Raw genomic sequence first — 16,495 nt, 5'->3', positions numbered from 1 at the left:
CTGGTGGGGTGCCATCGCCTTCTCCGCTTCCCAGCACTAGAAGATGACAAAGAAATTTGTCTCAGCCTAGGTTCCAGATAGGGTAAAGGGTCATCCATGAGAGTTTGAAACCAAAGTGCTGTGCCTCACATAGGTTTGGTATTCATTTATTCTCAACCCAGAGGAAAAATTAATATAAAAATTAGTCTCAGGATGGTGGTATTGCAGGGGGCCTCACAGAAGCAAACACAGGCCACACAGAGGGGACCTCCTAAAAATAACTTTGCAATCCAAAATTACAAAATACACAAGGAAACAGCCTACTATGAGGGATAGTTAACAGAGAAAAATAACAAGATTAGATCAACAAAAAATGTCAACTAATAGAACAATGTGTACGTGCACATACATGTGCACAAAACACACTCATTAAACACACAAAAGAAGTACAAAGTTAGAGAAAAAATTTTTAAATAACTAAACATAATTATCTAAAATGAAAATGTTAGTCTTGAGGTAATAAACAGTGAAGGAACTTCTGCTTCTATAACGGCAGAATTAACGCATACTCAAAAATCTAAAAAATCAAAAAGCTAAAATATTACAACCACCTGTTTGACAGGTGGCGCTAGTGGTAAAGAACCTGCCTGCCAATGCAAGAGACATAAGAGACATCAGTTCGATCCCTGGGTTGGGAAGATCTCCTGGCAAAGGAAATGGCAACCCACTCCAGTATTCTTGCCTGGAGAATCCCATGGACAGAGGAGCCTGGTGGGCTACAGTCCATGTGGTTGCAAAGAGTCAGATACAACTGAAGTGACTTAGCATGCATGTACCTGTCTGAGGCACTGAAGAGCTAACAAGGCCAAGATCCAAGAAAATCAGGTGACCAGGAGATGAACAAGGCATTTGGGGCTACATATCCCTAAGGAAATAAGCTCCTTGAGGTTTGGAGGACAAAACTTGGAGTCCAGATTCAGCCAGGGAGCACTGGATTGGGCTCCTCGATGGCTGTTCCAGGGAGAAAAGGTGAAGCGGCAGTGGGCTGACCTTTGCCGGCACTGAAAGCCCCACTCTGCATCAAAGCCCCACTCTGCATCATCTCAGTTCTGGGACTGCATCATGGTGACCTTGGATTGCTCTTTCTCCTGAATGCCTGGCAGAAGTCAATGTAAATCCACCCTGGAGGAATTATTAATCATACCATGCTAGGCTTTAAGTCATTTCTCTAATTTTTTATACTCAATGGTCCAGTACTTAGTGAAAAATATACAGGGAGACGATACAAGAGAAAATTGAGAGAAGAAGAGAGGGAGGGAGAACAGACAATAAAACAGACACACAGGTCATTCAGACGTGTTTTCAGAAACAGACTTTAAAATAACTATTCTTACGTGTGGAAGAATATGTATATTCTTCATGTATGAAGGAATGGTATATAAGAAAATAGACTTGCATCTGCTCATGTGTACAAAACAAATATAGAAGGATAATCTGAAAACTGAAGAGACTAGATCCAATGGAGTGGGGAAGTGATAAAGAGATGAGGGAAATGCAAACAGTAGCAGGATGAGGCGGGAGAGACGCCTTCCTGAGTGAAACTTCCTGTACCGCTCTCTCAGACTTATTATAATGTTTCACATGTACCAAAACAAAATTAAAAAAAACAACAACAGTGAATCAAAATAACAATGAGATACCACTACACATGGTAAAAATCAAAAATACTAACATCAAATGCTGCTGAGGGTGAGAAGCAACAGGAACCCTCCTTCATTGCTGGTGGGATGCAAAATGGTACAGCTGCTTTGGAAGACTGTTTGGTAGTTTCTTAAGAAATAGAACATATTCTTATCATACAATCCAGCAATCCTGCTCTTTGGTATCTTCCCAGATGAATTAAAACCTTATGTCTACCCAACATCCTGTACATGGGTGTGTATAGCAGCTTTATTCATAACTGCCCAAACTTGAAGCAGCCAAGATGCCCTTCAGTAGGTGAACATATAAATAAATTGTGCTATATCCAGACAATGGAATATTATTCAGCAATAAAAAGGAGTGAACTAAAAGGAAATGAGTTTTTAAAAAATGAACGTGTACCAAAAAGAAATGAGCTACCCAGCCACACAGAATATTATGAAGTGAAATACTACTATCCTTGCATGAATAGTACTAATACATATTAATAAGTGAAGGAGGTCACCATGAAAAGGCCATATACTGTATGATTCCAACTATATGACATTCTGGAAAAAGGGAAAATTATGGAGACACTAAAAGGCTCAGTGGTTCCCAGGCGTTCAGGAAAGACAGTGGATTTTTAGGGCAGTATGACAGTTAATGTAATGTCAACTTGACTGGTGTAAGACATGCCCGGAGAGTTGGTAAGACATTATTTCTGGGTGTGTCTGTGAGAGTGTCTCTGGAAGAGATCAGCTTTTCGATTGGTAACCTGAGTAAAGAAGACCACCCTCACCAAGGCAGGTCGGCATAGTCCCATCTATTTAGGGCTTAAACAGAAAAAACATGGTGGAGGAAGGGTGATTTTCCTTTTCTGCTAGAGCTGGGACATCCCTTTTCCCCTGCCCTTGGGCGCAGGTGTTCCTGTCTGTCGAGCTTTTGGACTTGGACCAGGACTGTACCAAGGCTCCTGGGTGGCTCGGTGGCAAAGAATCCACTTACTGATGCAGGAGAGACACAGGTTCAATCCCTGGGTCAGGAAGGTCCTTTAGAGTAGGAAATGGCAACCCACTCCAGTATTCTTGCCTGGAAAATTCCAGGGATAGAGGAGCCTGGCGGGTGACAGTCCATGGGGTCACAAAGAGTCAGACACAACTGAGCACGACAACTTAAACCATCAGCCCCTCGATTTCCAAAACTTTGGACTCAGATTCAGAGCATCTGTTTCCTTGTTTTTAAGCTTTCAGACTCACTGAGTCACATTGCCAGCTTTCCTGGGTTTCCAGCTTCCAGATACCAGACTATGGGTCTTCTCAGCCTCCATAATCAAACAAGCTGCTGCTGCTGCTGCTGCTGCGTCGCTTCAGTCATGTTCGACTCTGTGCGACCCCATAGATGGCAGCCAACCAGGCTTCCTGTCCCTGGGATTCTCCAGGCAAGAACACTGGAGTGGGTTGCCATTTCCTTCTCCAATGCATGAAAGTGAAAAGTGAAAGTGAAGTCGCTCAGTCGTGTCCGACTCTATCGACCCCATGAACTGCAGCCCACCAGGCTCCTCCGTCCATGGGATTTTCCAGGCAAAAGTACTGGAGTGGGGTGCCATTGCCTTCCCAGCATAATCAAACAAGCAATCTATACCAAATCTCCTTTAACGTCTGCCTGTTTGCCTGCCTATCTATCTGTCTGTCTGTCTGTCTATCTATTTGTCTATCTTATTGGTTCTGTTTCTCTGGAGACCCCTGATAAAAGCAGTAAAACTATTCTGTATGATATAAGTTATACAGAATGTGTAACACCAGGCGTGAATGCTGTTGTAAACTGGACTTGGGTGATAATGATATGTCAGTGTCAGTTCAGTTCAGTTGCTCAGTCGTGTCTGACTCTTTGTGACCCCATGGACTGAAGCACTCCAGGCTTCCCTATCCTTCATCAACTCCCAGAGCTTGCTCAAACTCATGTCCATCAAGTTGGTGATGCTATCCAACCATCTCATCCTCTGTCATCCCCTTCTCCTTCTGCCTTCAATCTTTCCCAGCATCAGGGTCTTTTCCAATGAGTCAGCTCTTCACATCATGTGGCCAAAGTATAGGAGCTTCAGCTTTAGCATCAGTCCTTCCAATGAATATCCAGGACTGATTTCCTTTAGGATTGACTGGTTTGATCTCCTTGCAGTCCGAGGGACTCTAAAGAGTCTTTTCCAACAACACAGTTCAAAAGCATCAATTCCCTAGTGCCAAACTTTCTTTATGGTCCAACTCTCTCATCCATACATGACTACTGGAAAAACCATTGCTTTGACTAGATGGACCTTTGTCAGCAAAGTGACATCTCTGCTTTTTAATATGCTGTCTAGGCTTTTCAGAGCTTTTCTTCCAAAGAGCAAGCATCTTTTAATTTCATGGCTGTAGTCACCATCTGCAGTGATTTTGGAGCCCAAGAAAATAGTCTGTCACTGTTTCCATTGTTTCCCCATCTATTTGCCATGAAGTCATGGGACCAGTTGCCATGATCTTCATTTTCTGAATGTTGAGTTTTAAGCCAGCTTTTTCATTCTCCTCTTTCACTTTCATCAAGATGCTCTTTAGTTACTCTTTGATTTCTGCCATAAGGGTGGTTTCATCTGCATATCTGTGGTTACTGATATTTCCCCCGGCAATCTTGATTCCAGCTTGTGCTTCATCCAGCCCAGCATTTCTCATGATGTACTCTGCATATAAGTTAAATAAGCAGGGGACAATATACAGCCTTGATGTACTCCTTCCCCTATTTGGAACCAGTCTGTTGTTCCATGTCTGGTTCTAACTCTTGCTTCTTGACCTGCATACAGGTTTCTCAGGAGGCAGGTAAGGTGATCTGGTATTCCCATCTCTTTAAGAACGTTCCACAGATTGTTGTGATCCACACAGTCAAAGGCTTTAGTGTAATAAATGAAGCAGAAGTAGATGTGTCAGTGTTGGTTCATCAATTATTAACAAATATGCTATTCTGGTGTAAGGTGTTGATGATGGAGGAGTATGTGGATTTGTGAGTAGGAGTATATGGGAGCTCTCTGTACTTCCTGCTCTATTTTGCTGTTAACTTAAAACTGCTCTAAAAAGCAAACTCTAGGGCTTCCCTGGGAGAAGGCAATGGCACCCCATTCCAGTACTCTTGCCTGGAAAATCCCAGGGATGGGGGAGCCTGGTGGGCTGCAGTCCATGGGGTCGCACAGAGTCGGACACGACTGAAGCGACTTAGTAATAGTAGTAGTAGGGCTTCCGTGGTGGCTCAGTGGTAAAGAATTTGCCTGCCAATACAAGAGGCATAGAATTCAATCCCTGATCTGGGAAGATCCCACATGCTGCAGGGCAACCAAGCCCTTGTGCTACAGCTACTGAGCCAGTACTCTAAAGCCTGGAAGCCACAACTGCTGAGCTTGAGGGCTGCAACTACTGAAGCCTGCACTCCCTAGAGCTGTGCTCCAAAGCAAGAGAAGCCACTGCAACAGCCCACTGCAGTGCTTCTCGCACTGCAGTGAGAAGGCCACACAGCACACCTAGAGAGTCGCCTCACTTGCCGCAACTAGAGAAAAGCCCACACAGCAGTGGAGACCCAGCACAGCCCAAAACAGATAAGAACAACTTTAAAATCTTTCTTATAAAGCAAACTCTATCATAAAGAGACAAATAATGAAGAGATGATTATTAATACATGTTATTACAAACTAATAACTAATAATGATAAAAAAAATGTGATTTGGGTATTAGTAGAAACAGATCAGTGAGAAATAACAGAAAGCTAAAAATATTCCCATTTACAAAAATAAAGATGGCATGTTGAATTAGATGAGGTGCTCACAGACCCTGGGCATGACCCCAGAGAGCAACGCTATGCAAGCCTACTGCCAGCACAGTAGCTCCAGACAGCTCAATGTTTATGGCTGCTGCTGCTAAGTCGCTTCAGTCGTGTCCGACTCTGTGCCACCCCAGAGACAGCAGCCCACCAGGCTCCCCAGTCCCTGGGATTCTCCAGGCAAGAACACTGGAGTGGGTTGCCATTTCCGTCTCCAATGCAGGAAAGTGAAAAGTGAAAGTGAAGTCGCTCAGTCGTGTCCGACTCTTCGCAACCCCATGGACTGTAGCCCACCAGGCTCCTCCATCCATGGGATTTTCCAGGCAAAAGTACTGGAGTGGGGTGCCATCGCCTTCTCCTGTTTATGGCTAGCATGACCACTTATTCTCTAAAAAGAAGCCATTTGATTACAAACTCACTATACAACAAATTAAATAGGAGACATTAAAAATTAGAAAATACATGTGTTTATTTTAAAGTGAGAAAAATGTTTTCTTGGCATAAAACCACAAAGAGAAAATCTCAGAAGAAAAAATGAAACAAAATTATAGGGTATCCATAAAAGTTTATTATATATGAGAGAGAAAGGTTACTATCCTTATTATATAAAAAGATTTTAGAACTATTAAGAAAATGAAAAACCAATATAAAAATTGACAAAGGATGTTAGTGAATAATCCAGAAAATAAATATACAAAGCCAATAAAAATATGAAAAAATTTCATCTTACTAACTAGGATTTAGTAAATCCATTATTTGCCTAAGTGTTTGGAGAGAGTTTTTTGGTTTTTGCTTTTGAAAGGGTGGAACAAACTTCTTCAACCTTCTTGGTAAGAAGTTTGGCAGCAAGTTTAAAGAGCTATAAATATTAGAGATAAACACAAAACTTTATATGAAAAGCTGTTTGGTTTATATAGTCTGCAACACAGGCATGATTAAACAAAGCATGCTGTATTCATAATCTGATATAATAATAAGCAGCTATTAACACTTTTATTGAAAACAAAGAAATGATGTAAGAATATCTCAAAACAGGATGCCCACAATTTCCTGATTTTAAGAAAAATTAGATAATTTTTTACTTTTACTGTATAATTGTTTACTTTTAAGATTTTTTAAAAAGATTTTTGTTTATTTTTAGGATTTTTATTTTTTCTTCTTTGTTCTTTTCTCTGATTTAAATGTTTTGGTAACATACATTAACTAATTTTATAATTATGAGAAAATGTCATTTTCTGTTTAAATAAAAAGTACCCCATTACCAAAAAAACCAGCAATTAGAATCAGCTAGGATGTGGGAAAGAACCCAAGATGGAATAAAAATAATAACAAATAAACCTAACACTATTACAAATAGATGAGGTAACCACACTAAAACGTGGAGAAGGGAACTTACCAAAGTAACTTTGTAAAATCATATTTTGGCTGAGTACTGTAAGACTAAGGAATGTGTGAAAATACTGCGCTCTAGTTAGTAAATTTATTTCTCAAACGGGTATGGGATGGCAATTCTAAGACTACTTTAGGTGTATAATGGGATTGAACAAATAAGCATATATATCACAGATAACTGAAGCCAGATCTGTCAGTTGGGAGAAAAAAATTTCAAATAAAAAAGATAAAAGCTAGAATAAAATCTATGGTGTCAAATGCAATTGGAGGTACTGATATGAAAACAGTGTGTGTGTGATATACACAAATAGATGCCCAATAAATATAAGAATTTCTCAGCTCTCTCTGTTGAAAGGGCTTAGGAGCAATGACAGTCCAACAGTGCTATGCACCTAGCTCTCAGACCTTGGTGTCTACGACCATCTCCAGCAAAAGGAACCAGGTTCCGTGCAGAAGTGTTGATTACAAGGCTTTGATGAGATTTCACGTTTGAAGGCACTGATATGATCACATATTGAGAAGAAGATGGATTAGAGGAATCCAGTAGATAAGTAAGACCAGCTGGGAAGTTACTGCAATAGTCCAAGACAGAGACGAAGGTAAACAAATGTTAGGTAGACCATGTGGCGGTAGTAGATGAGATATGCAGAACGGATCTGGAAGATATTTAGGAAGTAAAGGTGACAAGACCTGGTGACAGACTGGATTTTGAGTGGTAAAGTAAAAGAAGAAAATGATCAGATTTTACTCCTGGGATGGACATACAGATGGATGAATATGTCATTAACCAAGATCAGGAACAGGTTTACACGAAATCATGATCAATTCTATCTTGGACAGGTTGAGTTTGAGATACCTTGGGGATATCTAAATGATGACAGTAAATAACTGAATATACATAACTGGGGTAAGGAAAGAGGTAAGCAAGCAGAGTTTGCTGCCTTAGCCACCGTGCATGTTCCAAATGTAAGGGCCACTGATATTCCCACCAGTCATACCCACTGAATCTCAAGCACTTAGCCAGTACCATACAGATATATATTCAACAAAAGCTTATTATATCTCTTATGTGCCCAATACCCTGCTGGGATACAGAAGTAAGACATATTGGTCCTTCTGATAGACTGTTTAATGGCCAAGGATTCTTCCCATCTGAGGATCCATTCACCTTTCAAATGTGATTTTGCAATATGTCTGTGTCTCCACTCTCTTGAACTGGGCTGGCCTTGTGAATTGCTCTAATCCACAGAATGTGGTAGAAGGGATGTGATAAGTCTGGAGCCCAGGCCTCAAAAGGGCCTGTGGCTTCTGCTTTCCTTTTTCAGGACACCGCCCTGAGAACAGTATGAAAGTAAGATGATCTAACTTACTGGAGGATGAAAGGGCATGTAGAAGAGAACTGAGACACCAACCGCCAACAGCCAGCTCCAATTGTCAGAAATGTGAAGGAAGACATCGGGACTTTGTAGCCTGACCACCCTTCTAGCGGTTACGAAAGCAAGCCCAGCTGATCCAGCAGAGGAACTGCCTAACCAACTCACAGAACTGTGAGAAATAATAAAGCATTGTTTTAAGCCACTTAGTTTGGAGGGTGGGGTGTTATGCCACTAGAGATAATCAATACAGAAACTGATACCTAAAAAAGAGGCTTGCTGGCCTAGCAAAAACCCAAAGCACTGACTTTGGGACTGGCAGGTGAGCAGAGGTTAGAAAGACACTGAAGAAACTATTAGTGAAGACTAGAGAAGTGCTATAGGAAGTTGCTATAGGAGTTGCTACAGGAGTCTGGACAAAAGAGAACCATGTAGCTCAGTGGTATGATAACTGGCAACCTGCAGTAACTTGGAAGACAGAAAATACACCTAATGAACTTATAGTTATGGCTTAGTTTTCCAGGAGGAATGTTGAAGAAAATATCAAATGGAAGTTTTTAGCTGCATATGATAAGGTGTGGAGAGAAAGAGAGCTTCCCAGGTGGTGCTAGTGGTAAAGAACCTACGTGCCAGTGCAGGAGACATAAGAGACTCAGGTTCGGTCCCTGGAGGAGGACATGGCAACCCACTCTAGTATTCTTGCCTGGAGAACACTCATGGACAGAGAAGTCTGGCAGGCTACAGTTTATAAGGTCGCATAGAGTTGCATATGACTGAAGCAACTTAGCACGCACACACAGAGAAAGAAATAAGATAAAGAAAGAACTTTTAGCTAGACAAAAGAACTTCTAAGAATCTCAAGGGCATTTTTCCATAGTAGCCTGAACCACCCAAAGTAGAGAAAGGCCTATTTGAAAAATAATCATTGATGTGGTTTTGGAACATGAAATGAACTCAATCAGATTCACAGGAAACCCATGAATATTTCTGAAATAATTGTATCACTGAGAGTACCACCAGCTTGACCTATGGAGGCAGTTTCAAACACAAAGGAGCCTCTGGGGCCTCAATTTCTCTTATGCTGGAAACAGGCTATGAAAGCTACTCAGCTGCAAATATGGGCTACGTCTCATTGAAAAGGAAGACTTCTCAGCAGGGCCAAGAACCCAGGTGGCACAGCCCAGAGCCAAGATGAACATGGCATAGAAAACACACAGAGGAGTAAAACCAGACCTTAATCAAGGCATATTTCATACCTCAGAGTAGGAGCCTTGCTAATGTATAACCAGGTGGCTTTCAGAACTGCTATGGACTAGTGACTGCTATGGAGAAGGCAATGGCACCCCACTCCAGTACTCTTGCATGCAAAATCCCATGGACGGAGGAGCCTGATGGGCTGCAGTCCATGGGGTTGCGAAGAGTCGGATGTGACTGAGTAACTTCCCTTTCACTTTTCACTTTCACGCATTGGAGAAGGAAATGGCAACTCACCCCAGTGTTCTTGCCTGGAGAATCCCAGGTACGGCGGAGCCTGGTCGGCTGCCGTCTATGGGGTCGCACAGAGTCGGACACGACTGAAGCAACTTAACAGCAGCAGCAGCAGTGACTGCTATGTACCAATTTCTCCTCTTTTGGAACAGGAGTATCTATTGTGGTTTGTGTGCATCCACAGTTGTTCAGTCGTGTCTGACTCTTTCTGACCCCATGGACTGTAGCCTGCCAGGCTCCTCAGTCCATGAAATTTCCCAGGCAAGAATACTGGAGTGGGTTGCCATTTCCTTTTCTAGGGGATCTTCCCAACCCAGAGATCAAGTCCAAATCTCCTGTACTAGTAGGTGGATTCTTTACCTCTGAGCCACCTGGGATTCTGTTCCTATCTCACCATTGCTTACTGGATGCATGTGTGGGCCAATGTGTGTTCTTGTTGACTGTTCTCTGAATCAGAAAGATTCACACATGGGGAATCTCACACAGGTCTCAAGATCCCAGACTTCAAACTTGATGTGTTAACTGGGATGAGATTTTTGGGTCCTAAAGATAAGGGGTAAAACATTTTACATGTGGGAGAAATGTGAATAATCTGTGGCCAAAAAGTAACTGTGATAGATTATTTAATAGCCAAAAATTACTCCCATCTTAGTATGCAAAGATGGATTCTATTTCTTTATGTTATTTAGTCTGGGATGGTCATACAACTTGCTTTGATCAACAAAATGTGGTGTGCACATTCTTGAGCCTATTCCTCAAGAAGTCTTATAGCTTTTTCTTGTGCTTTGTTAGAATGATGTCCAAGACCATTGTGTAAGGAAGCCAGTCTAGCCTATGGGAGGATGAAAGGCCATGTAAAAGAGTCAAGGAATCCCAGCTGACAGCCACTATCAACTGCCAGATATTCAAGTCAGTCCATCTTAGACCAACCAATTCAGCTGACCTCAACCTGAATGTAGCCACACGAGTGAGTGTAGATGATGCCTGAAGAGGAACTGCAAGACCCACCCACAGAATCACAAGAAATAGTAAACTGTTATTGTAAATCACTTAGTTTTAGGATAGTCTGTTACACAGCATTAGATAACTGACGCAATCCTGATTTTACAGGTTGTATAGTCTAGTGGAAAAAACAAACAAGTAAGCCAGTAATCCACTAACAGTGCAAGGTGATGATCTGTACAATAAGGATGCACAGGAAAGCTGTGGGAGCACACAGAAGGAAAAAAAAGCTTCATTTGGTGGGAATGCATGAGTGTCAGAGGAAGGAGCATTCACTCTGAGAGCTAAAACATAAGAGGCATTTTTAATTAACATGGGTAAGGGGACTGCTATATAATGATCCCAAGCTAAAAAAGAATTTGAGGAAATACAACAGGAAGAGAAGAAAAGAGAAACAGAAAAAATAAACAGAAAATAAATGATATAGTGGCAGACTTAAGTGCTGATATAATTACCTTAAATGTAAATGGTCTAAATAATATGAAACAAAAGAGCCCACAGTCCATGGGTTAGTGCTGAATCGCAAGGCAATACACTTACCATTTGGTTTTCTGGGTTCTGTTCTCTGCAAGTCTGAGGAGAGCTGCTGCTCCTTCTGGGGGGCTCTGCTTGGAGACCCTCTACCTGGAGATCGTCTGCAGGCTTTCCGCTCAGGGCCTTGGGCCTTGTCACTGCAGGGGGGCTGTTTGCTGGGGGCCCGGCTCTGTCTGTGGGGCTCAGCTTGGGTTCTGGGCAGACAGAGAGGAGCATGGGGTCTGCAGGAATCTGGGCTTAGCCTTCCTTTCTGCTGTTCTGCCTCTCTTCGCTTGTTTTCTTCTTCTCGTTTCCTGGGAACAAAACCAAGGGCAGAGAGGAAAAAATTCAGAGTGTTACCTATTCAAGTATTACGGAGTGAGATTTGATTTTTAAAAGGAGCTACCACAACACAGGGGGGATTTGGTAATTCACAATTTCACAGATTCCTGACTTTTCTATCTGAAAGGATGATGGAGCTGGAAAGAACCTTATAGTTCAACCTGTGCCCAGCGGGACACACACATGACATGAAACTGTTTGCTGAGATACAGCAGGATCCCATGGTTTGTGTCCCTAAGCTAGTGATCCCCGGAGCTGTAACTACACTCTTTTCTCCTGTTCCAGAAAGTACATCAGAATGCAACTGAGAATGATAAGCAGAGGGATAACCTTTAATCTTCTCTATTCATTAAAAAGACCACTGGCAAACCTTAACGATTACGTGAAAAAATACGCAAATAGACCTTGAGTAAGTCACTTTCCTGTCGAAGACCCAACTTCTCCAGGTCTAAGGCTTGTATGACAGCTCGTGTGTGTGCGCGTGTGTGCTTAGTTTTGTCTGACTCTTTGCAACCCCAAGGACTGTAGCCCTCCAGACTCCTTTGTCATGGAATTTTCCAGGCAAGAATACTGGAGTGGGTTGTCATTTCCTGCCTCAGGGGATCTTCCTGAGCTAGGGATTGAGCCTAAATCTCTTGCATCTCCTGCATTGGCAGGTGGATTCTTCACCATTAGTGCCACCTGAGAAGCGCTTATATGATAGCTAATAATCCTGAACTGATTTAAGAGTCTGTCTGGATGTCTTGTGAAAGCCCCAGTGGCTCAAATGGTAAAGAATCTGCCTTCAAAGCAGGAGACTAAGGTTTGATCCCTGGGTCAAAAAGATCCCTTGGAGAAGGAAATGGTTACCCACTCCAGTATTCTTTCCTGGAGAATGCCATGGACAGAGGAGCCTGGCAGGTTGCAGTCCATGGGGTCACAAAGAGCCAGACACGACTGAGTGAACAATAGTTTTTTACTTTTCACTTTTGGAATGTCTTGATAAAATCAGGGCTATGTTTTATAATGAGATGGAGAGATTTCTTTTATCAGAGTATCTGGTATCAGGGTCCCTCTTAGTTGGGGGCCTTGTTTACACAAATATTTTAATAAGCTTGAGGACAGGATTGAGTGCTGGTAGGAGAGACCCCCAGGGCCTAGGTGATGACTGACTTTGAGGCTCCAGAGAAGAGGCCTGATCTCTTAGGATACAAAGAATTTATTTGTAGTTCCTGACAGGGAGGGAAGAGATGAAGAACAAGAAAGAGAATGGAGGGGGAAGAGGAGATGAAAGACTGGGTACCGCGTGGAGCAAGAGTGGGACAGAGAATCCGCCCAGGGTTAGGGGACAGCCAAGGACTTTAGATCCGTGATTCACATACTTTAAGGAATGGGATCTCCTGGGATCTTGGTAAAACCTAGATGCTGACTTGCCAGGCCTGGGGTCGGGCTCAAGATATTGTATTTCTATCAAGCACCCAGGTCATACAGGTACTATCGGGCCTCTGACCACACCCTGAGAAGCAAAGCTTAAGAGAACAGGCAGGTCTCATGCAGACTGTTAACTATCCTCAGGTGCACTGTTAATTATACCATTATGGGATATGAAATGGGAATCTTCCTGATGACACCAGTTTTCTGGAAGGTCCCATGCTCATACATGCCTTTTCATAAGCAACATGAAAGTTGCAGGGCTAAGGTCCCAGACACAGAAGCAAGAGCTGAGACAGAGACCCCAAGCCCCCAGGAAGTCACAGAATTCAGATTTCCACAGACTGTGCAATGTGAAGCAAAGCTTATTTATATCTCAAGGGACAGGGAAGACCAGATGACAGATATCTGAGTCACACTTAAACAGAAAGCCTGGTCAACCCAACTCCCCTTCTGAAGGTCTCTTGGCCTGTGTTGTGAAGCCCTCCTGCTAGGTTCCCACTGGGTGCCACCCCAGAGACAGTGCTCCGGTGGGTCGTGCTGACTCCAGCGCAGCTTGAACGTTCTCATTCAGCTGTAGTCTTGTTACAGGCCTCTCCAAGCACTGACACTGGCATATGCTGCACTGCAATCAACAGGCGAGCCGGAGAGCCTGTCATCCTCAGTGCCTGCGATTCACATGGGCGGTGCCATTTCAGGGCGATTCGTCTGGGAGAAGCCTGCTTTCAGAAGAAGGTGGAAGTATCTGGGTGGCAGAGGTGCTGCTAATTGATAACAGCCTTGCTCCTGGCAGGGAGGTGGGGAGCTGCTCTCTTTACGAGGCTGGATGAGAATGTTGGTCCTGCAGACAGACAGGTGTGTAGGGTTGCCCAGCTTGGCACCTGCGTGGATATATCACTGCCATCAACGGGGCCTTTGAGGTGATAACCTAGACTTTGTTATTTGAGCAGTCATTTATTTCGCTTTGTTTTAGGAGACCAAACAGCTCTCCTTTTCAATTCCAAGAAGCCGCTGTACAAATAGCCCTGCGGGGTGGGGGGGAGGCCAACTTTGTCACTGCAGACCTTCCTGGGCCTCCCACGAGGACAGCCATGGGACAAACAGGGGACCCAGCCTTTCAGAGCGATCAGGCTGGCCAGCGCGTGGGGAGCGCTGCCTTTTTAAGACTCCTCTGGAGGGGGAGGTTCGCAAAGGGTTGGTTTTTCATTGTGGTAGAACTCAGTAAGCCGGGAGAAAGAATGTAACCAGGAGAATATATAATTACGCCCTCAGCTGATGAACAGAATTAATGTTTTTCAAAAACTGATGCATTTTGCACTTTAAAAAATCTTTCAATGCACACATTCCACAAATGTGCATTTCACGAGAACTGTGGTTCTTGATGTAAAAGTTGTGATCCTGAGGAGAAGGAGCAGGGATTAGAACTAGGAATTATGCCTGACCTGCATCCTATTTTATCTATACTGCCTCCTTGAAACAAAAAGCAACAACCACCACAATCACCACAACCACCACCACAGGGACACACACACACAGGAAACAGCTCCTGAGAACAGAACATGATCCCGTGTGTGTGTGTGTGTGTGTGTGTGTGTGTGTGTTAGTTGCCCTGGGGAAAAAGGTCCAGAACCACTGCTTAGAGTCTAAGATGCTGAAAGAATCTCAGTTCACTGAGGCCAGGCTCTTATTTGTCAGATAAGGAAACTGAGGCAGAGAGCTTAGTGACTTGCCTAATGTTACGTGCAAAACTATATACAGAGCTGAGCTGGACTTGCCAGCTTTACTTCGTCCTGTACAATTCACCTCACAAAATCAATTTTTAAAAATTTCAATCTTCTTCTATCATGTAAAAAATGAACTGAGTCATAAGAAGAAAGAGGCAACATCACATCAAAGTAACCATTAACAGCATTTCAAGTTAGCTTCTAGCTTAGCTTTTAGTCCTAAACTCTTAGAATCAATAATTATCCTAAAATTTCAGTGTGTTTTCTCTGACTAATTTATTGCAGAATGTCAAAGATCTTTAATCTTCAGGGTGGGCCATGCTATACACTTGACCTATTTTTGTAAAGTTCAGGAAACAAATAAAAGAGGACAAACTAAAGTTATTCTACTTTACATGAAATCTTAAAGAGGAAAAAAAACATGACACAGCAAGCAACATTTTAGCTGGAAATTTATTAAGATGGCAGAATCTTAACCAGTCCCACATTTTCCTCCCCTTTTTCTCTAAGGGAAATCAGCCAGACAACAGCTTCTGATGGGCCACCAATTAGTCTGGCTTGTACTGTCTTTCTAGAGCAATTTGAACCACTCCCTAGAGGCTCACAGTATAAAAATGTGAGAAAGCCAACCAGGGATCATCAGATCTCTGACATCTGCTTCAGGTGCTGTCCACCACAGGGTGAAGAGGGTCTCCAAAGGATGGGCTAGAGGAACGGGGGTTGTTTCCCCCAGAGGAAAAAAGACCAGAGGCGTACTTTGCTGGTGCAAATCTCTGAAGGGCTGTAGTGGGGCAGAGATATACCCTGGAACTCTCCCAAGACAGATCTAAGACCCAAGGAGAGGACTTGACAAATGAGTAGCCGAGATGACAACAGCAAAAAAAAAAAAAAGAAAAAAGGCTGATAAGAAACCAAGTGAGCTCTGCACTGTGGCAGTTATCATCACAGCCAATGAGGTTTATCCGAGCTGCAGTTATTGCTAATTGAAAACTTTTCCAAGGAACGAATGTGGGTCAGTTGTAGTGAGTGGATGGACCTAGAGTGAAGTCAGAAGGAGAAACACGAATACTGTATATGAATGCATATATATGAAATCTAGAAAAACAGTACTGATGAACCTATTTATAAGGAAGAAACGGACAGGCAGATACAGAGAACAGACTTGTGGGTATAGTGTGGAAAAGAGAGGGTAGGGTAGAATTGAGAAAGTACCAGTGACATACATAGACTATCATGTGTAAAACAGAGTTACTGGGAAGCTGCCATAGAACACAAGGAGCACAGCCCGGCTCTCTGTGATGACCTAGAGGGGTGGGATGAGAGAGGAGAGGGAGGCTCAAGAGGGAGAGGAGAAATGTGTAGTTGTGACTAATTCCCCTTATTGTGTGGTGGAGGCCAACACAACATTGTAAAGCAATTATCCTCAATAAAAAAAAGAAGAAGGAAAAAAGAAACCAAAATATCAAAAGATTGCTTGTCGTGCAGAGAACTAGGTCAAGGGCAGTAACTTCAACAACTTGAATGTTCCACAGCTTCAGCATCTCAGCATTGGAGGCAGCTGTTTGCACAACACAGCACATTCTTGCCTCTGGGTCTGGAAAGTTTAAGTCCTGGAAGTTGATGGAGTTTTTTTTTCCCTACCCCACTGTGTGGCTTCCACAGAGAGTTGTATTAATAGTTGTCCAGTTTCATCAAAAAGAAAGCAATTCTGCCAGACACCACAGAAATAAAGCAGCTCATTCTCATTCATGAGTACTC

General features: G+C 42.9%; 1 protein-coding gene across 5 annotated transcripts in view; it reads right to left on the bottom strand.

The window, feature by feature from the left end:
- INVS (inversin) overlaps positions 1-16,495 on the bottom strand; it is a 135,548-nt gene that overhangs the window by 13,608 nt on the left and 105,445 nt on the right. For all 5 annotated transcript variants that reach the window (XM_070375558.1, XM_070375559.1, XM_005909586.2 and 2 more), the window contains one exon: positions 11,289-11,575. In XM_070375558.1, coding sequence (XP_070231659.1) covers positions 11,289-11,575 — 287 coding nt within the window. The remainder of the gene's footprint in view (positions 1-11,288; positions 11,576-16,495) is intronic.

The sequence above is a fragment of the Bos mutus genome, chromosome 8, assembly GCF_027580195.1.
Source record: "Bos mutus isolate GX-2022 chromosome 8, NWIPB_WYAK_1.1, whole genome shotgun sequence".
Taxonomy (NCBI): domain Eukaryota; kingdom Metazoa; phylum Chordata; class Mammalia; order Artiodactyla; family Bovidae; genus Bos; species Bos mutus.
The sequence above is the reverse complement of the archived record's forward strand: the minus strand, read 5'-3'. Positions and strand labels throughout refer to the sequence as shown.